At 36.4% G+C, this 23,702-nt stretch overlaps 1 protein-coding gene across 5 annotated transcripts in view; it reads left to right on the top strand.

The window, feature by feature from the left end:
• Positions 1 to 23,702, top strand: part of NBEA (neurobeachin) — a 460,133-nt gene that overhangs the window by 217,745 nt on the left and 218,686 nt on the right. For all 5 annotated transcript variants that reach the window (XM_088522208.1, XM_088522209.1, XM_088522210.1 and 2 more), the window contains 2 exons: positions 7,947 to 8,011; positions 20,370 to 20,478. In XM_088522208.1, coding sequence (XP_088378334.1) covers positions 7,947 to 8,011; positions 20,370 to 20,478 — 174 coding nt within the window. The remainder of the gene's footprint in view (positions 1 to 7,946; positions 8,012 to 20,369; positions 20,479 to 23,702) is intronic.

The raw sequence follows: 23,702 nt of genomic DNA, 5'->3' as shown, positions 1-23,702 counted from the left end.
AAAACGAAATGAGACTATATCCGTTATTTTACATAATTGCATCACTAATACATAATGGTTGGATAAAGTGGGTGTTAGCTAAAGTGTGTCAAACTTTGGTTAACAGTGTTGGCTTCTCAAATGGTTCACGTCCGTTCCAATTGTCTTTCCTTTTAACCCGGAAAGCTGGAAACTGCTTGGGTTGGCTGCATTCTCTGCCTGCATATCCCAGTGTATACTTTTAGCTCCTGAACAAGTCACATTCACGGCTCTCTAGGAAGGTTCCAGCAGGATTCCCCAGCTGGTGCCTTGCTCTCGGGAGCCGTCCCGCCGTGTGTCGGCGCGCTCCCCGCGGAGGCCGCTCAGCTGCCCTGCACACGCACGTCCGCGCGCCCTGCGGCTGCTGCAGGGATGCTCCTCTCCAGCATCTCCTTCACGGGCTGGCCAGCGCTGGGGTCCAGCAGGCCCCTCGTGAGCTCCTCAACTCCCAAGCACCACTGAAAATACACACACTTGTTTTGCCTGGCTTAGGGGGTTAAGCTAGCGGAGATCCAAGTCCAAAAACTAGTGGAGCTGTTCAAATGGAAGGGTCCAGAGGAAAGAGAGAAAACACTGTTCACATCTCCATTGCAGCAAACTGTAAATTCAGATCTTTTCCTAATGGAATTGTATTTTTTTTTGACTTCAGCTTATACTTACCTCAGATCAAACTGTCCTTGGCAGGCATAGAGTGCCCTCTCTATCTTTAGCTGCATATTCCTCCTCACTCCCTTTTACCAATACATGCAATGCTGGGAAAAGCCACTTCAGTTTACAGATCCAAACGAAGTGAAATCCTATAAAAATAGTATTTTTCAACTGATGATTATACTTCTAGAGTAGCCACGAAGGCAATAGCTCATAACAGGGGACAGCTGGGATAACCAGGGTTATAAAAGGGAAGGACAGCCTTGTGACAATGTCAGTCTTTGATCAGATTAAGCTGGTCATGAAACCACACTCTTAGGTTTTTTATTTCATTTTTATTTTTTTTTCTTTTTTCCTTTCATTTTACTAAACAGTTGTGTGGAACCATTCTCTAGGGGAACATCTTATCATAGTTTAGCTTAAGCTATTTACAGGGAGGTTTAGGATAAACGTAAAATAATATACGCGTTTACTCTGGATGAAGAAAAACTATTATTTAAAAATGAAGTTAAATTTAAACATTTCAGCTTCCATCACACCCGAGCTCTAGTGAGACACAAGAAGGAAGGAAACTTGCCCTTTTCCGGCTCCATCACTGCAAACTGAACAGGTCACTAACTTTATTGCTTGTCATTCCTTTTTCTTTGGAAATTACTGATACTCCACAAATTCTGTCATCAGGGTATCTCCTGAGACCTTCCCTAACATATTTCAGCCAAAATTAGCTGAGTTAATTTGAGTGTCAGAAATAAGATGTACCTGAATGAGTGAGCTACCAGTTGAAAGGAGGTAGCCATTACTCTTAAGAGGATTGCATTGTAAACTGGCCCAGCCATCGCCAGGAAAGCACATATTTATTCACCCAAAGACTTCGGTCTTTGAAATATTTGAACATATGATTCATTCCAGCATGTAGTTTAACTAAATTAAATTTAAATTATTCAATTTTAAGCATACGCTTAGGTGCTTGCAGAATTGATCCTAAGTATATAACAGATGTTCTCTGAAAAGAAACATGATAGTTGTTAATTTAAGTGAATATCAAGAAAATAGAAGTTTTGACATTTGGTGATAAAATAAGTTAAAACTTAAGATTAAAAAAAAAATGAAAATAAAGGCCTGTGACTGAAAACAGTCTGTCACCTAGCTCCAAACTGGGGCTTGTCATTTCACTTTTTGTCAGGCTAAGGTTTGAAATTAAATAAGTCTTTTTAGCTGAAGCTGGTACTTTTTCTGATATTGTCAAATATTCTCTAATATTTACATTTGGACTATGTAATAGTCCAGACAGAGAGACAGACCTTTTCCTCTGCCCCTATTCATTAGCAAATATGGCACAAAATAAACATCTGCTTTGCTTATGTTCCGTTGTTTATTTTGGACCTCTCATAATCCACAACGTGCCCTCTGCATGAATATACTGATCTACACACTAAGTGTAATTACCAAAAACAGAAGTGAATTCTAAAATGTACAACAAAAATAGACTATCCTTAGGGCTAAAAGAACCTTAAGACTCTTTTTCCTTTTCATTTTCATGTTCTGAAGGTTAAGTGATTTTTTTCTCAGTGTTTCTCACTTTCTAGAATTCTGGACGTTTTCCAAAAGGTCATCACTTTGCATTGTCTTCTTGGGTTAAAGGGGTGTCAGAGAGTTTCCTTGCATTAATTTCTAATCCGTGTGTAGAATGTCTTCTAGCTCGACCTCGATCTTCATCTCCATCTGCTTCTGATAATTTTACTTTCAAATGGAAACCATCAATGAATTCTTTTTTACTTGATTGGCAAATTTATTTTCTTGATTATTCTGAGAGATGCCTTTCTGAGGCATCTCTCAGAATAATCAAGAAAATTCTGATTATTCTGAGAGGTGCCCTGTCCACTCAGAAAGGTACATACATGTTTTACCTTTAGTAATAAACAGATTCCCTTCTCTCTCCAATATTTTATTTTTATACATGACTCATCATGGAACATCCGATGCTTTCACTGGCAAGTCCTTGTCAAAGATCATTTACAGTTATTCACTATCAGTGAGATGCTGATCTGAACCTCCTCTAAATTTGTGCTGAAACAGGCCACATAAGAATACTGTGAGAATTACCCTTCACATATTTTAATATATCAAGGTGTCTTCTCCGACTCTTTATTTAGTTGCCTACAATTTAGGAAGATCTTAGATAGCGCAGATGAAAACACTTAGAAAGCCAGGAGTCACCTGGAATTTCGGGAAGGATTGAGAGAGGGTACAAGAACTCATTGATATACCATAGTTCCTTGGCTTTCATTGCTCATGTCATGGAGACAATACAAGCAGTAGTTTTCAGAGCACAGTCTTCACTTTACTGATGTTTTTGGGAAAACTTCAGATCTGTCATGCACCCATAACACCAAAATGGTCAGATATTAACTGCACTGCCTTCTGTCATAATTACTCATATGCAGCAGCACAAGATGTTAATGATGATTTTAAAATCTCTTAAGAACTGTTTTTCCTGTCATGAAATAACCTGGAGAAATTATGGAGATGTACCAGTTTCTACAAAGCAGTTAAGGTTAATATTGTAGCTCTAAAATAAATTTGCCCATCTAGTGTTCTGGATAACGTAAATGTTTTTGCAGTTTGGGTATTTTTTTCTCTTTTTGTTTAAATGGCAGTGCAGTGTTCCTCTAAGCACATTTGACTTTATTTTGGGGAAAAATGGGTAATTACTGCATGTGATCCAAAGGACAGTGGGTCTATGTGTTTCTAAGAAAGAAAAAGCTTAGCATGTTGTCCCAAGTCAAGAAAACAGAAAAAAAGAAAGACTTGAGCCATGTGAAAGTGAAATCTAAATACCTTTTGAATACCTTTGCTGCATTTTTAAGCCATGTTCACATAAACTGTGTTGTGAAAGTTACACATTCTTTTTGTGTTGTATGATTTGGCCAGAAGCCTGGTGGATTCCAGTACTTGGGAATTGCCTCGCAGGAGGATGTCGTCAGTCATTCTGCGACTTCCTGGTTGTGGGAAATAGTCATTTCTAAAAAAAAAAAAAAAATGACCTAGCATAGAGCCCTGAAACTGGCCTCAAATTCACTTCAAAGAGTAGAACAAAAATAGATTCTATTTCTAATCTATCAGCAGGGTATACGTGTGTGTGTGTTTGTCTTGCAGCGTGGAAGGCAATAACATTGGAATGCCTGGATGTGATGTAGTGGAAGGTTTTAAGACTCTGATTCTTTTACTCAATTCTTGTAAGAATGGAAGGAGCAGTCCCATTAACCTTAAAATTGCACAATCCACTTAAAATTTTCTGCTCACACCTACTGATTTTCTTTTTCCATAAAGAAATATTTCTTCCTTCTCATAACATTTCCTTTGAATCTTTCCTCTTAACTGAAGCAAGTTACTAGTGATGTTAGGAGGCAACTTCACAACACAGAATTCAAACCCACGCTAAAGTACACGCAAGTTGTAATCAAAGGCCACATCTATGCCACTCCGTACAAGACTGTTCTCCAAACATACTGAAGGATCCAGAAACAAGAGAATCAGTGTCAAAGCACTGCATCTGTGTCAAAAAAATGCCTAAAATACAGTAGTTGATGAACTGAAATATTAACTGAGTTCTTAATAGCTAAAGCTAAATATATATATATATATATAGTAGGAGAATATTTGAGGAAGTGTAAGACATGGAGGAGAGAAAGTTCCAGAGAAGCTAAAAATGATTAAATATTTTAACTCTTAAGAGTGGAAGAGGTGTAGGGTGGGCATGAATCTCCCTCCTCCATAACTGAAGTTTCTTGAAAAACTTTAACATTGTGAAGCAATTTTAGACTTCCTTACAAAAATGGAAGAGTGTGAGAGCTGTAGATTAAGAAAACCCTAATGATGACTACCTTTTTTTTTTCATGTGAAATTATAATTTAGTTTTAAATAGTATCAGAATATTTTATATACATATATAGATATAGATATAGCTGATCACTGTGAATAAGATCCAAAAAGGGTTTGTAAGCAAAGCTTGATTTAGAAACAAATACTACATAAACTGAAAAAAAGTTTTTAGATTGCCAGGCTTAGTTGTCTAGGTTTTTTTTGCCCCTTAACTGTTATTTTTTGCCTATGCATATTTTTCCGATATCAGTTTAACACACTGTGCAATTCAGGAACATTAAAGTTGCAAATATTATCAGTAACATTCTCAGTAATAGAGACTGGGGAATCATAAAAAAAATAAGCTAGGAAAATATAATCATATAGAAAGTAGACATAGTAAAAATATAAGAGCATGATAAAATATAAATTATGGATTAAAAAATAAAACTAAGTTTGAAATAATGTTTGTACTTAGTTATATGCATTACTTAGGAGCTTTAGCCATTTACTCTCCTCTCATTTTATTCGTCTGCTCTCTTCCCCTGCAGAGATAGTTTCATAACTGGATTCACTCTGTATTTTCTGTCAGGGAATCTATACTGTTGCTTTCTGGATGCAGTGGTGCTTTTTCAGGCAATAATATCACAAGAGAGGAAGAGAACAAGTTAGGTCTGATTTTCTTTTTCTGTCAGAATCCTTTTTTATGTTGTCTGTAGATATTTGCATAATAAAATATTTATAACACACCCACACTGGACAGTAATGTAATTCAATCTCTAAAGTTACAATAGTTATTGTGAAGAAAAACAATTTCTGGATTATATTTTCAAATAGAGGTAAAATTAAAAATGAAATTTAATATCGTCTTCCTGATTTTATACAAAAAGTGGTAAACGTTCTTGTTCTTCAATACTTTGATTTTTAAGGAAGTTTTCACAGTGTCTCTAAGCCTTCTATACTCTGCTTGTGATGAGAAGGAATCAGCCCTTATGCTGTTAACAGTAATGGCCATGACCATCCCCACTGTCCTACAACATGGGAACAATGTCCTAAGGGAAGAGAGGACAATCTACTATTGTAAAAGAAATTTCCTAGCACAGGCTTTTGGCAAAGTCTCCCATTACTTCTGCATCTAATTGACATGAGCGGTTTTGATGCACAGCAGAGTCTCCCAGCGCTTGCTTTAGTGCTCCGAAGATGCATAATGCACCAAAGCCACCTGGCAGGTGGTGTCGTTACTCAAGCAGTTAGCTGCTAATAACTAAATGTCCATGCTATGATTCTGCAGTTTTTCCAAGCCCCCATCCCTGCACCCGTTACTTTAGGTGAATATATGTTTGAGCTGCTTCTATCTGGAAAGCTGGGCAGGCATTTTGTGGAAGCTAAGATAATATAATCAAATTGTTTCACATTCTGTGAGCACATAGCTACAAGCCTTAAGCCAGTTCTTAATATTTGTGCAGTGATCTGAATTTGAGTTGCAGGGCAACTTTAATGATGGCATTTTTGATCCCTTTAAGTATTTGATTTTTTAAAAATAGTGTAGTGTTTGGCTCTTTTAAAAGCAAATAGGAAAAAAGAAAACCAGCTGTCTCTTCACAGGCTTAGTTAGCATTATATTAAAATCTGCTAAAATTGAGATGAAATTATACTAGTAAAAATACTGCTTTATTTGTGGATCAGCAATGAAGGGGTGGGATATAATGAGTTGTTAATGAAGCAGTGTGTGAATGAGGAGTCTTTGCTGCTTTGTGGTTCTGTATTTTTATTTTTTCTACTAGTTTTCCACAGATAGCAGACAGGTGGAGTTTCACATACCTTTACTGTGGCTGAAGTGGGGAGATTTTCCACCTGCGGAGAGATAGAGGCTTTCTTTTGCTTCTGCATGTGATGCCATTTGAGGCTGAGACATGTCACCTGAAGTCTAGTTAGCCGTTTTAGATGTCCTGAAGTGTCTGAGACATCTACCTGAGGCAGAAAGATCTGGTAAAAGACTTGTAGGAGTCCCTTGGCCTCCTTCAGACACAGGCAGATGGGGTAACTTAATGCACTTAACATGCCACTACACAGCTACGTTTGGGCAGTTGATTCTTTTCCTCTTAGTCTCCCCGAGCGGCTTTGGGCCATTCCAAACTGCTTCCAGTTAGGCTTGCTTGCCTCAGTTACTGGATTTGGAGAGGAACAAAATCAAAACCTCTTAACCGTGGATCTGACCTGGTGATTTTCTAACCCATAAGCTAGTGTCAAGAGTGCTGATACTCCCATCGTCCTTAATTGAGATTTCTACTGAGATATGGATTAAGAGTATGTTCATTATTTGGGTATTTTAGCAGTTTACTTCTCATAAGTCCCATCAGTCATGAGTACAAGAGTGTGTTTTTTTCAAAGACATGTGACTCAGCCAAGTCTCCAAATTTCTGTGGGAGCAGCAAGAAGAATCATCCTGGTTAGTCAGCAGTTTTCACAAGTAGTGTTGGAGAACATTTCCTAGCCCTGTGCAAAGCAATTTTACTGCTCAGGTGAGGAAACATTGGGAATTTCTACCTGACTTCTTAGGTCTGGAAAAAGGAAATGTAAAACAGAAATTCTGTAACTGTAACTCCACCCATTTTTTCTTATAGTCTAAAGTCTTAGACTAGAAAAATTATTTCTGAATTTTAATCTAGGTGATATATCTTGATTTCTTCTGAGTAATCAAAAGAAAATGTTTATTAGGCTTACATAAAATTTGTAAGGAACTATCCCCAAAGAGTTACCTTTCCTTGCTGGAGGGATCTGCCTCCTTTATCTTTTTTTTTTAACTCAACTGTCAAAAATCGGTTTGTGGCATAGAGGTGATAGGTTGTCTGGCAGAAATTAACAGCTGTTAATTATAGATTGGGAATTTTCTCTTCACCCCATCCATGTATGATATAAAATGCTATTATCATTTAATATCTATTAAATGGTTTAATAAGCTTCAAAGTTGACTTTGGAAATTAGTATTAAAATAATCTGAAAGTCTTGGGTTTTTTTACTAGCTACTATTTCTGTTTTCACTCAAAATGGGAAAAAGAAGAGGAACGAACTCAAGGATACTTGAATTTTGCCTTGTTATGTGTTCAAATGTAGAGAATGTAGCAGTAAAGTGATGAAGAAACTAATAACATTCTACTTTGTTGCACCTCATATACTCATTAAGCAGCTGTACAAGTTGGAGAAATATTTTTGTTTTGTTTTTGTTTTTACCCAGACAAGGAAAATAAAGATTGCTTGAATAATCAGGTCATTATCCTTTGGTAGAAAAAGCATCGATAAATTAAGAAGTTCAAGCTTGATTCAAACTCCTTAAGCAGTTTTCTGGGTTTGGGTCAGTTCCAGAAATACAACTGTTTAAAATCCTTGGTTTTTGATTATGTTATGTTTTATCTTCTTAGGAATGGCAAAATTCTATTCAGAAGAATGCAGGACTTGCATTTATTGAGCTCATCAATGAAGGAAGGTAATTAATTTTAAAGCTTTTGAACAAGTAGTCATTTTGCATTTTATTCCATTGGGTGATAATACTTTCTCACCATCTGTTCAAAAAGACTGTGAAGAGGCCATTTTAATTAAGAAGTTTATTGTTTTGATATTTCGTGTAACAAATATTTAACTTGGAAGTGTATACATTCTTAAATTTGTGTTTATTGAGAAAAGAAAATAAAGCCCCCTGCTACCCTGTGTATGGGTCTGGGTTTATTTGAGAGTTGAAGTACCATGTTACTGAGCAGCAAGGTTGTTTCACCCAGACAGTCTAGGGAGCCCAATCTGTAAATCCATCTGCTGCTCCATCTGTTTTAGGAGCACAGCATTCATTGTTCAGATGCCCTTCATTATACTATCAGTTCATAAGGAATTGCATTATCTAGAATTTCTGGTCCAATTTAAGTCTTGTGTAACACACAGAACATCAGATTTATAAGAGCAGCCTTGCTTTTGCAAATTGTTAAGATGCTTTATTAACAATCCTCAGGTAATTTCACTGCTGTTTCTGTTTACATCTTCTGCTCTTTGCAGTGTTTGTCAGTACTTTCAGCCAGACAGTAGCAAGGCACTCTTTGGCCTTGCTGGTCATGAAATGCCAAAGACAAATGCAGCCCGTTGAGTCAGGTGTGTCACTTTTAGAGTCCAGGAAATTAGATCCTTATAAAACTAGATTTCTTGATACTTGCAGTTGAATAAAAATAGTCATAGTAATGTGCCCATTGAAGAGACTTCAGCATTTGTGAGTTTTTTTTTGTTGTTTGTTTGTTTGTTTCTGATAGTATATTGTTACCAATATTGAAATACCTTGATTGTTGAAATGGTCTCTCTTTTTACAGTAGGATTTTTTTTGTCATGCTATTATTTCAATTGTCATTCATATGAAAAGAAGACTGGAAGATATTGGAGAATACGAATATAGGAACACTGCTATCTGGAGAATAGGAATGTGTACCTTGATATCAGATTTTTGGTTGGTACAAATTCCCTTAGATTCATTGCAAGCACTGAAAGCACATTATGGTATATACCATTTGGAAGTGTAGCCCTTTAAAATGGAAGTCTTTTCTTGCTACAAAGTAATGTATGGGTTTACACAATAATAGGGCTTATCTAGGTAGGTCATCTTCTGTCCGCTATTTCACAATAAATAATAGAGTAATTACTCACAGTAATAGAGTGAGTAATTATAGGAAGTTTACATTCGTGGATGGTAACATGGAAACCTGTTCTACACTTTTTAATTTTATCAATTTTCTTTTTTGGAGATTTTTTTTATAAGCTGGTTTTGTTTACAGTAGCATTGGATAGAAAGATCAGATATTACTGCATACTCACTGTTAAGATATTTGTCTGAACAAAGCCCATGTCAGCACTTTTTATAGTTTTTTAGTTTATTAAGATACCAGTAGACCAACTCTTCCCTCTTTTGATTTACTTTTCAAAATATAGTAATAATTAATAGCTGCTGCTTAAATACAGTCAAATGAACGTCTAATCAAACTGCCCTTAGACACGTGTTCCTCCATATACTTTTGTCATAAACGTGTCTAAGAATAAGTGTGTTCACATTACTAAAATGTTTGTTATACTTCATAATCAGCCTATCCATTTTTAATTTATCCTTTTGGGGATAAAGATAACAATCCTTTAAGTGGAAATTGTTATAAATATTTATTCTACTTAATAGCTAAACTTGTGAATGCAATTCATCAATCATAGCTCGAGAATGCAATTGTGCAGTTGTCAACAATTAACAGGACATAAACAGTTGATGAATGTGCAGCTGAATTAAAGTGCTCCCTAGGATAACCTGAAATTATAAACTGGATCATTTAAAGGAATCTAACAAAGGATCTTTATAATTAAAACAAAGCAGGGTTAATGGGATATAAAATTGCATATAATCACTGTGCAATAATGATTGAATTTTAAATTATTAAAAGCAGAATGAAGGCTAAGAATATTCTGAAGGATTTTCTGGATAAGATTTTGAGAAACATAGGTAATAAATCAACAATTTTAAGCAAGCTTTTTAGTTGGGAAAAAGTTGGAAAAGGATTAGATGTTGTGCAGAGAATCATAATTTTTAATATTTTCAGTTACACATTTATCTGTTTTAATATATGGATATTATTAGGAGATTTTCTGAGTTTCTTTCTGCATTAAAGCATTTGAATTCCTTTCTGATCATTGACTGTATTAGAAATATTCTGAAACAAAATATTTCAGTTCAGATGTATTTTAAAACATACACTGTCTTTGTTCCCATCCCTTTAGTAAGTTTTGGCTTAATTATAAATCGATCAATTTACTGTGTTTCTGTTTGTACTCGTTTTAGATAATGTTTTGTTAGGAAGATCTGAATGACATGTAATTGTAAGATTGAGGGCACAAATCATAGAATCACTATAGGTGGAAAGGACCTTCAAGATCTAGTCCAACCATAAACCCACCACCACCATGGCTACTAAACCATGTCCCTAAGTGCCTCATAGGCCCTCACACTCTGGCAGAGTTTTCTAAATAGAGGAATTTGGAGACGGAGGAGAGCTGGAATGCTTTAATTTAATCCTGAGTTTGTTCTTAACTGTCTTTGAATTTAAAAAGTTACCTCTGCATCACATTTTCTCATCTATAAAATAAAGAAACTAGTTATTGTATAAGAGAGTTGTGATAAAAATGGTTTACAGCATGAAGATACATTACATGATTACTAAATATTATGAAAAATTAACAGTCTTACAAGAACCCCTGACTATAGATTAAAATTAATATTTTAAATGAAAATATGTGCAAAGATACTTAATTTAGGGGTAGAGAATAACATTGTCAATAAATCTGAAGGGTTTACAGAGACATTCTGCTTATGATCTTGAACTTTATGCTTCTTTTAATCAGTCTCATGTTATGAGTATCTGTTACCGAGATTATCACACATGTCAAGAGCTCCATTGACATCAGGTTATTAAGGATTTCAGATATATGTTTTGATGTAAATGGAAGTAGGTTTCTTAAGAGCTAGATGTATCTGCAATGTTGACTGTAAAAGGGCACATCAAAAGAGTTCTTTAGCAATGATGTGGGAGAGAGACTATGACCTGCAGTTAACTGAGGTAGTGATGGGTGAGGTTAAAAGCAAAGGGTGCAGAGTGAGGAGAACAAGAGAAAGAAAACAGGAATACCCGCCTCAGGTGAATATGTGATCACTGAACATCATTAGAGTAAATAACATTTGGTGGGATATCCTGCATGGCTGAGCGCTGTGATGAACAGATACAAATTCTTCAGGAAAAAAAAAATAAAGGCAGGGAAGCAAGAAGGAAGCTTTGCCATCTGTGCAGAGGGTGGGCGTAGCTTCTGAAGCTCTTCAGCAGGACCCTTGCAGTCCGGCACACAGTGTGTGGGCCTGGCTCTGAGGAGAGGCCAGCAAGGGCGACAAAATGGCGGGAGGTTGTTACAGCCCAGCCAGTAAGCGCGAGGCAGGGGAAGGAGCCTTCTTTAAGAAAGATCAAGGAAGTTTCTGCATCAGACACCCTAGTTCTCATGGGGAACTTCAGCCTGCCTGATATTTGCTAGAAGTGCAAGAAGGCGGGTTGCCTGCAGTCCAGATGATTGAGGGTGTTTGAGATAACTTTTGATACAGGATGGAGCAACAGAGATGCCACATAGCTGGACCTGCTCTTATATTCACTAACCAGTGTTTTAACCAGTGTTAATTACTGACAGCTGTGGCTACAGTGACCATAAAAATAGTGGAGTTCAAGATCCTGAAGGGGTAAGGAAGGAAAGTAAGAGAATACAGACTTTAGGAAGACAGATTTCAGCTTATTCAGGAAAGTGGTAAGTGGAACCCCATGGGAGGGGAAACACCAGCAGTGGATCAGGATTGAGTCAAAGCTAATGTGAGAGGACTTAACCCATACAAATCCGTGGTACCTGGTGGGATGCATCTGATGGTACTGAAAGTCCTTGCAAGGCTGTTATCCTTGTCAAGCCACTCTCTGTTATCTCTGAAGAGTGTGGCCTTGGAGAATGCCATGGTGCTGGGAGAGAGAGAAATTTCATTCTCATCTTAAATAAAGTCAATCATCTTAAATAAAGTCTCATCTTAAATAAAATAGACCGGGAGCAGTAGATTGGTCAGCCTCACTTCTACCTTGAGCAAGAAGAATCTTGAGCAAGTCCCTTTGGAAGACATTTCTGGCTCGGGGAAGAAGGTGGTGCCGGGAAACAGTGAGCATGAATTTACCATGCCAGATCAACCTGATTGCCTTCTATGACAAAATCGCTAGATTTTTAGACAAGGGAAAACAGTCATTTACCTTGGTATCATTTACCTTGACATCAGCAAGGCTTCTACACTGTCTACCAGAACATCCATGTACCAAAGACAGAACACAAGTCGGCGTGGGTCTGGAAGACTGTGACAAGTGGAACACCATGAAAGTTTACCTGTCTAAGAGAAAGATGTTACAGATATTATCTCTCAGAATTGGTTTACTTTCATTTGGATTGGATCCACTTTCATTTGGATTGGATTCACTTGCGTTTACTTCCTCCTTTATATTTTCACCACACTCACCTATGAAAAGAGATATCTTTCTTGCTTCATTTAAAATAGTTTAATTATTGCACAATTTCCTCATTTTGAATAGCAGGATTAGTCTGATCACAATCGAAATTTGAGGAAGTACAGGATCATACTTCAGCTCAAATCTCAAATTGTAGCCCTCAGTTCTGTAATTCTATCTCTATATCTAAGTCTAATTTCTGACTTTAACCATGCAAATACAAACTTTTGCATATCCACCTACCTGGACCTCCATATAGACTTAAGATTCATTTTTTGAAGTGTGTTGCAATGAGAGTATTCACTAATTTCTGGGAAAGAGTGACAGGATATTTAAACAGACTGACTTTGCTTTTCTTTAAATGTAAATGAGTTCCTAATGAACTCCTTAACTAGTACTGTTGGTTAACTGCAAGAAATGCTCTTTCTGAAATCTGATATTGCAGCTTGGCAAGAGGTTCCGCTCTGTTTTGTTTGTGGTAAATGAGCCACGTGATAATGAGTCATTATTATCTTGCTATTTAATTGTTGAGGCACTCAACAATTGTTTATTGTTTATGACGTGCACATGCAGTTGCATCGCTAGATCCCTCTTGGAGAACTTGAGGTCTTGAGACATTATGAATATTATGTAGATGTGGACTACCAGAATGCCAGGCATGCCAGTCTGATATGCAAAATCCAATGCATGCAAATCCTGACAGAAAACAGGACTTCATAAGTAATAACACTTGAGATACCTATATGAAATAAGGACAAAAGATGTAGCCAAATTCTGTTGTATTATCAACTTTACCAAGTATAATTTGTGATTGAAAGAATCTTTTATCATCTGTGAATGGGTCATTTTATAGAAAACCATCCCAAATGTCATCTTCTATCAACAGAGAATTCCTATCTTAAATCCCATATTTTTGTCAAAACGGGCACTGAATATCTGTTTCTGCTCCACCTGAAGCATGAGTTTGAGCTTCCTGTTAGATGCACCTTTTTTCTAATCTCATATTCTTTACTCCAAGTGTCCTTGTTCAACCTTCAGATTAACAAACCGTTCTGGACAAAACACACATTGTTAAAATGATCTGTCTACTTGTTGGGTTAATACAGCCAGTTCCTAGATCTGCTACAGGTGTTCAGGCATCCTCTCACCTTCTAACCTTGTCTGATCACATCATGTGTCAAAGTTGAGACTGGTTCTGAGTTACGGGACAGTGGACACTCTAACTGATGATCTGGGATGTTTAGTGCATACACAGTATTTCAAAGAGAGAGTTTCATCTGAATTTACAAAATTCTTAAGCAAAGTGGGAAATGTTTATGAATAGATTCTTTGTAGTTGACTTTAAGTTTCACAGAGTCTGTTGTAGCTTCTGTGGCATTTCTGGAGCATTTGCAGTTACCTTCCATAAAGTTTATCTTGCCAATATACTCATGTTGTACTCCAGTAGCTGGTCTTTACATGCTGTACTTTCAAAATTTTCCCCAGTAAATTCTTTATCACTGCCCCTTTGGCAGAAATCCTGTGCTAGACAATACCTTCCAAAGTTTATAGGATTTTTTAAAGTATATATAGAAGCACCTCATCTTGTAGAACTTGAAACTTTTTAGATCAGGCCAGTTTATGCATCCTGTTACAAATACTAAATGCCACAATAGGTTTCATTTCTTATGAACGCCATTAATAATTGTAAAAACAACTATGTTTGGTGAAAAAGTGGCAAATTTCCAGGCTGCTTCTTGGAAAAAAACTTAGCTGTGGGCATCTGATGAAAGGAAGTGCAAGAAACATCTGTTTCCCTGGACATGTGAGTTGGCAGAACTTCAGGAATGAGTAGAGGAAGCAAGACCTTAGCTAAATTATAACAAATGTTCATTTTGTAATCTGTTTTGAAAGTTGTTGTTTGGGAATGATCTGCCTTTCTAGATTATCTCGAGTGAAAGAAAGATTAGACAACATAAATATGATTATTTTATCTAATAATATAACAGCTAGGAGCCCTCTTTGACTGTGTGTGAGACTGTTACGCTGAAGAACTAACTGCAAGATAGCAAAGTCAGATAAGACTAGTTAGAGAGATATGACTTCTAATCCTTCATTTTTGATAGGAAGACAAATAGCACTGCTTGTGACAACCGATCCCAATCCACATCTTAAAGTGTTGTGGTTTATGTTTTTATATGTTTCCAAGCTAGTCTGGGAATATTCTTATCACTAGTTTCAAGACTGAAGGAAACAAAAAAAAAAAAAAAAAAAAAAGTCCCAGACTCTGGCTTATCTGAATTATTTTTCAGAGTCTGAAACTTCACAATCTTAACCTTTTTAAAACCCTGATATACACAGGCTTCTTATTACTTACACGTACTTTTTCACAGCTTCCCTTCAGCTGTAAGTTCTCTAGACTTTTAAAGTAACCCTGTCAAGGACAGCCTTCAGGAAAGCAAACCACACAGTCCTAAAATAACTCCTTCCTTTCTCCTAAATAATATTTACAGATAAGTCATCTTCAAGAATCAGTAAGTCCTGAGACGTACTCTCTGCTGGTCTGCTCTCATTCTGACGTCTGAAGTTCTTGGATTTTTAGGTGTGGGAGAAACTTCAGCCCTGTCATGCTTGTTTCAAAGCATCTGTATATCTGAATTCTAGTTTTTTCTTTCCATTTTCCATGTGGTAAGCTGGAAACTTTATGCCTATCAATACAGAAAACTCATTTCCCAATAGAAATATAGCAGGATTTGAACACGTGAGTAATCTCAGACTGCTTTGTTGGTGGATTCCTTACTTCAAAAGTACTTTGATTAAAAACGTCAATTCTGTTTCTTAAGGGAGCTTTAACTGTGGCTCACAAATTTGTGGGCATTTAGTAGAAATTGAGTCTGTCTTGTAGAGAGAAATCATAATTTGTAAGATTGCAGCTCAATGAGATAAGAGTTTTTCTGATGATCAGCCAAACTCTGCATCAGCTGATTGAAATCAGCTCAGCTGCGGAAGGTCATACCTGGCTTCCAGTTCTGGCTTCCAGGAGTTTGAGCGAGTGGTGAAGCAACAGGAATTGTCACATATGGTCTAGCCAAAAGCCTTCCTAGACCAACGCGTTGTCTCTTTTGGTCAATCACAAATGACTAGAAAAGAGTCTAAAATTTCTAGCAAGCCTGTGGTGACACTTCTCAGAAAACTCCCTAGCCCTGCAGGAGTGCAACTTGCGTGGAGATTAATAAGCCTGACCAAAAGGCCAGATTTGTCATTGTCTCAACATCTGTCCATCTGCTAGGTCTTTTGAGGGCAATCGTGCTAAGGCAGGATGAGGATTTACAAAGGTGAGTGAGAACAGGGGGTATATTTTAGTCATAAGAAATGTTCAGTTGTCAGTGATAAGGACTGCCTGTGTTATTTCTAAAGGAGAGTAAACATGATGCTCCTCTCAAATTTTGGATCTTCAGATCTTGTCCCTGTTTAGCCAGTATATGTGCATTTTTATGCAAGCGTCGTCTTAGCCGAATTGGCTCTCTGCAGTACAAATGCAGAGATATGGGTGCTGCAGACTTTTCCTCAAAAGGGAGTGTTCTGAAAAGCCTGTTGATGGAACACACAGTTGGGCAGATGAGTGCAATAGTAACCAACATAAATTGGGTGGGTGCCAGACATGTAAATACAATATAATGTAATAGGTTATGTAAATGTTGTATAATGTAAATAGCATTCATGTGCTTGACAATTTGTGCTAGAAGGAAACTCCTGAGCATATTAAATCCTCAGGCCACTGTTAGCAGGTTTGTGGATAGACTCATAGACTATCGGACTGCCCAAAAGGAAAAGACTGTTCTAGAATTGATTCAGAAAAGGCATTTCCCTGGAGATAAGATGCATCACTGCTATGATGTAAATACTGGTGAGAACTTGACTAGAATTTTTAGCCAATGACATTTTTAGCTGTGCACATTCAGTAAATGAATTCAAGGTGAATTCAAACTATGTATGACCTGAGTAAAGACCCACAAGGCAATGTTTTTCCTAATTAGTCTGGCATACATATAGTCTGGTTTATTTAGCCTGGTAAAATGGGGGTCGAGATGGAATATTAGAAGGTCAACAGAAGGAATAAGAATTATAAGCCTAAGGGTACCATTGCCATAAAAATGAAACAGTAAAGACTACTGAAAGATTCATTTGAATTGGAAAGTATAAGAAGGTTTTTAGCTGTCAAAGATTTTGGAGTGACCTTCCAAAGATGTGCTGGAGGCTGGAATCCCCATCACATTTTTATAAACTGAAGATTTATTTCATTTGCTAAATTTCATACTTTTCATAAACTGAGGATAGCTTCTGAAAGAGTTTGTGTGACATGTGTGTTGTAGTGAAGGAGTGAAATTTATGACCTAGAAGTCTTCTTTATTCCTGTCTCTTACTTGCAGTGCATGAAAACAGATTCTTTGGATATTTTGGCAGCCTTTGATGCTACTGAGTATGAGATTTTCCTGGTTTGCCTTCTTTTTTGAATCATTGTCATTATTTTTCCTACTAGAATCCACACGGTAGTTGTAAGCACTTGTTTTAAGGCCAGAAAAGTCTGCAGTTTGGGTTTTTTTTGTTGTTGTTAATTATTTTATTTTAATATTGTGCAATTTATGTGATAAGGATTTAGAGAAGTAGGAGTATATTCAAATAACAGTGATCTTCCTGGACATGTTCTCAAGTGTAGCCCAGTTAGGGCAACATGCTCAGTTACGCTGTGATTTCAAGATTCAGTCAGAGTTACCTGGTTATGATTTAATCCATATATAACAGTAATAATGATAACATTAGCTGTTTTTGCTTGTAGAAATGTATTTTGAGACTACTGAATAACTTCCTGTTAGAAGCAAAAGTCAGGGACAAAGAATTATATTTTTAAGTCGAATTATTAAATTTGAAAACTTGTAGGCAAGTTCCTTTCCAAAAACCTCTGAAGAAAATAGCTTTACTGACCTTGCAGTAGCTGCCTTTCCTTTCAAGGCTAAGAGGACACATTTAATGCTTTAATGTCTTATGTTTCACTTTTTTCTGCCCCACATTCTTATATTCCCAAATGAAAACATCCAAGGCTTGCTTTGTGTACAGGCAAGATCTGTAAGTGGTGGCTTAAGTTTTAAATAAACCTCTTGTTTTAAAGTTTATCTTTCTGCCAATGGTTCTTAAAACTAGTATAATTCTAAATAGCCTTCCAGAAGCAAAAGCATATTTCACCTGTTCGTGTGGTTCTCTCTCACGGACGTGAATGTACATACCTCCTTTATGAGCACCTTGGAGTGTCTCCAGACCCAGGCCCAGATGTTTCAGGATGGGAATCAGAGCAGTCCGAAAGGGTGAACAAGGAGAAAACAAAGATTTTGGGATGATGATGACACAGGCTTGAGTGCTTGGGCATGGGCTCTGGTCCCCTGTCATTTATCATTTCCTTGACTTTGGAATGGTGGTTCCTGAGGCCTTGCAACATTTCAAGGTTTCCTATAATCTCTCTCAGTTTGCTTAATGTGTTATATGAAAGCTACAGCAACTCCCAAATTGTGTCAGGGCTGGATCAGGCTTCCCAGTGTCTGAACAGCAAGGTCCATCAGAGGGGTGGGAGAGGCGCCTGGGGTTGCCAGCAGTTTCAGCCATCTGATTTGAATCATCTGCTGCCTGTCTATAAACGTTCCCATTCTCTGTAAAGCAGCCAGGGACTAGCGTTGTCAGATTTTTTTTTTTTAATCTTCTCCCTGACTATTGGCAAGCAATTGATTTATGGCTTGTGGAAATCAGCATTCCCTAGCAATCCATTTGAAGTGCCCTGTAGGTGTTTTAAGGTGTAAATGGGCACTCTGCGAATGTGAAGAAAATTTCTTATTGCAAATAAGGGCAACTAAGATGGAGATGGTCTGTATTTTCCTTCGCCTGTTTGGGGACCAGCTAATAGACCAGCGCAGTTTAGATGCTTTTACTGGGGTTTAAAAGCTATGCACAAGAGTTCCAGCTCATAATCCCAAGGAATCCAAGATAGTCTGGATCTTTTCTCAGCAAATTTTTGGTGGTGGAGAGCAGCTAAAGAAACCTTTTTATTTCACTTGAAATGATTCTGAACTGAAAAGCCCTCTTGGGCAAAAGCAGACTTAGAGATACTGAATTTGCCCTGTGTTTCATTTATTTACTAACATAGTTATTCCAGGAGAGAGTCCAGTTATTAAACACTTGAAATCTATCTATGTGCATAGTTTTGAAATCCTATTTGATTCCTGGTCATCAGGAACATCAGGAAACAAAATATATGGAAAAAATCAAGAAGATGTAAAATTTTATTGCAGATATTAGACACTCACTTTCAGTATTTTCTTATTTCAGAGAAGCGTGTTAAAATCATGAATGCTCACTGCAAATCTGTATCTTAATGCAGTTCTCTGCTTGCCTCTTAACAACAAAATTCTGAACACTTACCAGTAATGAAATACTAAAGCATATTCTCCAGCAGAATAGATAAAAGTAAATACGTAAATTTTGAAGAGTACCATGGAGGAGACTTTTAATCTTTAATCCTGTAAAGTTTCCCCAAAAATCTTAATTTTCAAGAACAGTAGTGAAGTGTTAGATCGGAAAAGACTTACTCATGAATATGCACTGTGATGCAGATTTTTTACTCTTTATGTCTAAACAGAGACCCCCAAAACTGTGCCCTTCTAAGCCACATTTTTCCATATTAAACATTAGCACAGGGTAAGTGATTTCCTTTTTTCACAGATGGTAGAACGCGCCAAGAAAGGGAGGTTAGAAAACAGTACAAGTCTTTCCTCTCTTACTGTGTAAGGTCCAGAAATCATAGCTTCCATTCCCTCCAAGATCTGGGGCTCCTAAGCAACAGACACCAGCGTCAGGCTGGGATTTGCTAGTAATTTCACATTCTTAATAAGAGAATGTCTGAAATGCAGTGTGTTTCCCTGATGCTGCAAGAAGGAAAGTCCCAGGCTGTGCCAGTTTGGCACAAAGCAAAGCAGTGCTTCTTCCTGATCCTGAAGGCAGGCCTGGCAGATCCCTGCATCCTCAGAGAGAGCATTTCCTCCCTGCGGATAAGGACAGCAAACCAGGTGTGAAAAGACTGGGCTACCTTGGATATGGAGTGTAGGGGCCATCAAGCAGGCAGCTGGGCCCTTCTTCCTGCCCAGTAAGGCACCAGTGTTGTTAAAAACTGTGTTGCTTTTTTTTTTCCCCCCCCCTACAATTTTATTATGCGTCTCACAGTATCTGGAGATCTGTTTTTCCAAGAGTCTTCATTTAACGTGTCTGAAATTCTCAATCCAACTTTATTTTCCTATTTCTCTTAAGTAAGATTCTGTTTCCAGTGGTGCAACAACTTGAACGCATGGTACACTTCTTCCACGCTAGCATTTAAAAACATATAAAATATATTTATATTATTTTGCAAATTTAATAGATTTTTTTTTATCTTGGGTAGTCTCATGATTTTTGAATATTTATGGGTCTCCTACTGAGACTGCTTTTAAAACCTACTGGACTACAGTACTTCCATAACAAACATTCCCCTTCAATAAGAAACAGCTTTTTTTTTTTCAGTATAATCTGCTTTGTTTGTGTTATTTCAAATTCATACAATTTTGGACAAATTATATTTTTCTACTAATTTGACAATATTATTAGTTTCCTGATTTTTCTTTATTTTCCATTTTAAGGACATTTACTGAAATAATTTATTTGAAGAAAGTAAAATATAAAGGTGAATTTTGATTTTTCTTATTTCAGATTATTATGCCATGCAATGAAAGACCATATAGTGCGTGTTGCAAATGAAGCAGAATTTATTTTGAACCGGCAAAGAGCTGAGGATGTCCACAAGCACGCTGAGTTTGAGGTAAGCCTGCGAGTTGTGTAGTCCTGCTTTTCTGTTTTCACTCAGTTGTCACCTAGACTGTAACTCCATACAATAAAGTTTTTTTTTTTTCCAGGAAAAAAAAATTACATTGAAGGCATTTCAAAACTAGTTTTTAAAAGCTTTGGTAAATGTCAAACGCAGGGAACTGGTTTAATTTCTCGTCTCCTCACTGAAATTCATGAAAACATTTACAGCTTGAAGAAATGCCTTAATCAGAATGTCGGCTACACTGATGGGGCAAACCCTTTAGCTTCTCAAAGAGCTTTTCTGATTTGTTGCAAATAGCAATGCAAATCACATTAGCAATTATTTTGCTGGATTTTAGCAGCAGCATATATGAATTTAGAAAAAAAAAAAAAAGTAGTTAGTACTCTCCAGGTACTTTTTGAATAATAAGAGATACAGATGCTTCGTTTTTGAAAAAAAAAAAAACATTTTTAGGATAATTGTGGCAGAACATTTTGGATTTTTGAGCTCTTTAGGACATTTGCTTCCTAAAACTTGTATTAAAATGTGATATTATATGTCTTTGTTACTTGTTAAGAATCTTTAAATACTGACAGTGAGATTATACTTTAAATATCTATATCTTTTAAGTATCACAAAAAGTAACGCTGTAGCTGGATCCAAGAACCTTTTAATGTGCATAATTCTTACTCCTAAAAGCAGTGAACATTTAATTGTTTTTCGTCAATAAGCGTTGTAGTATACAATTCAAAATACATTACTTACTTGTAAAAATTTCAAATTATTGTTGTCATTTCTAGAACTGCTTGTGTTTGAACACATTTAGATATAAATAAATATGCACACATACACACACACATACTTGCATGTAGTTTAAAGCTCTGGTGATCTAACATTAGGATTAAGATAGACTGACTTAGTAGTCTTGATGATAATAAATAGCTGTATCAATTTATTCATCTGTCAGAAAATGTCAACAAGCACCTGGTGGCTAGAAATAGGATCCGGTAATCTTAGTTTTGATGAGGTTTTTATCTCGTTGAAACAGCTCTCTCAAATGTACACTTTGATGTACTAGTTCTTGTGCTCCTTGACCTAGCTGAAAAGTATGAGACAGAGAGATATCTGTTGTCATTTTGACTACATATAACCTTTACTTCAATTTGTCAGGCCAGACAGCAGACACTTGTCATATGGGATTGCAACAACTTTATTACCAAGCATATACTGGATATTTTGAACCTACTTAGATAAAATCACATTTACAATTAAGGGTATGTCAGAATGAAGTTTCATATTGCCTCAACAATAAATAACATTTGATATTTATCAGAGCATCATGCAGTAACCTAAGATGACAATAGAAGATTGAGTTATCTGTTCTTTGAAGAATACATTGAGGTATAAGATCTGTCAGAACTCCAGATAAAATGAGAATATTCAATTAACTTCCAGCTTCTGTTAGCAAATAGGATTTAGAATATTAACTAAATTCCCTAAAGGAATAACCTTAAGTCAATCTTATTGTCTAGTAAAGAAACCAACACATTTTTCAAATATGAAAATTTTCTTTATATTTGTCACATGAAAAGCCTCAGCTACGCTTCTAAGATACGTAAGATAAAATCTGTGAGTCAGAAGAAAATTACGAAATGTAACCTGTGTAAAACGGGAATCTTACATGTGTATATCTTAAAATTTGAAGGATTTTAACATCTTTAATAAATAACCTTGCCTTGGGTAAATAACTGAACAGTTTATTGCCCACCTTCCTTGAAAGTGGTAAGGACAAAGGGTTTTCTGGTAGTTTTCTGCTGCATAATTGTAAATCTGTCACTTTGTTTTAATAAGCTGTATTGGTATATGTTCTCAGGTTTAGTACATGTTAATTGTTGCTCTCAGCAGGAAAAGTGAGTGGCTATTTTATTTTTACCTTTTAAACTTTAATCAAATCACCATGGCAGCAGTTATTCTGCCCCGGTTGCATCCAGTGCAGTTACTGTGGTGCCAGTCGGGGGAGGCCGCGCACCAGCACGTGAGTTTTGTCCTGAACCTGCAGCTGCGGTGGGTGCAGGGCACGTTCCTCCTGGAACGGTCACTTCACAGTTAACTTGCATTTTGTTAACCTTCATAATTGTTCAGGAAGAAAAATGAAAATTTAATTTTACTGTCCAGTGAGCTGGTGAAATATTAACCTCATTACCGAGGCTGATCATTGTACTAATTGGTGCTTCCCTGTACAAGAAGATAAATTGAAAAATGAATTAACCCTTTGTGAATGAGGAGGATGGTTGTTCTTTTCCAAACAGACTACTGGAAATAAGGGCTTTAACCTAGCAGAAGGACCACCGTGAAAAGTTTACGAAATGCTGATCTGTAATAAAAATACAGCATGCAGACTTAGGAAGAATAAAGTTAATTTTCTAGTCTATTCCGTATTAAGTGTAACTGCATTGAATATTGGCTAAACATGTTCTAAAATGATGCAAATGGTTCTAAAATCTGTGGATGCAAAAATGTAGGTCTCCCTTCTAAAAAGTAATTTTAAAATGAACTGTTAACATCATTTTAAAAGTAATTTACCTTTTATAAGTTATACCTTATAAAAACAATACTTGTAGTAGATTTATTTTGATTGCCATGTTTGATTTGCCTTGTTTAGACTTTTCAAAAGGATCTGTATTAGGAGGAGAAATCTAATTTGAACTTAGTATGGTTTTGGAAGAAGAAATAGCAAAATTGTATCATGCCAGTTATACAAAAAGATTTTATCAAAACTAAAATATACTTTAGTGTTTTGCCAATCTCAGAAACAAATTTACCTGAGGGTAAATTTACCCGAAGGTAGGATATTTACCCAAAGCCACCACATTCATCTGTTAAAGAAAAATGATGAAAATATTAGCTCCTTCTTTCATTTGGAGAGATGAGTGACTTTTTAAACATTGGGGTTTTAGAACTTATATGCAAGTTGACAACATTTTTTAATGTTGTGACATAAGACTGCAAATACGGCTCTTCAGTTGATAACTAAAGCAGATTTCTCTTTAGTATCCATAATGATGAAGTTATAAAATTGATCATTAATTGTACATCTTACAACATTTTAAAAGTCAAGCCAATATGTATAATATTTTTTATTGCGGGACAAATAAGAAGTGGAATACATTGTATTGATTACTGTGTTATTCCTGAGAACATATGAAAATTTTACAGATAAAAACCAATTTTTAAGG

This window comes from Tinamus guttatus, unplaced genomic scaffold (assembly GCF_059628265.1).
Source record: "Tinamus guttatus ecotype Peru unplaced genomic scaffold, ASM5962826v1 Tinamus_guttatus_pri_ptg000150l, whole genome shotgun sequence".
Lineage (NCBI taxonomy): Eukaryota > Metazoa > Chordata > Aves > Tinamiformes > Tinamidae > Tinamus > Tinamus guttatus.
The sequence above is the reverse complement of the archived record's forward strand: the minus strand, read 5'-3'. Positions and strand labels throughout refer to the sequence as shown.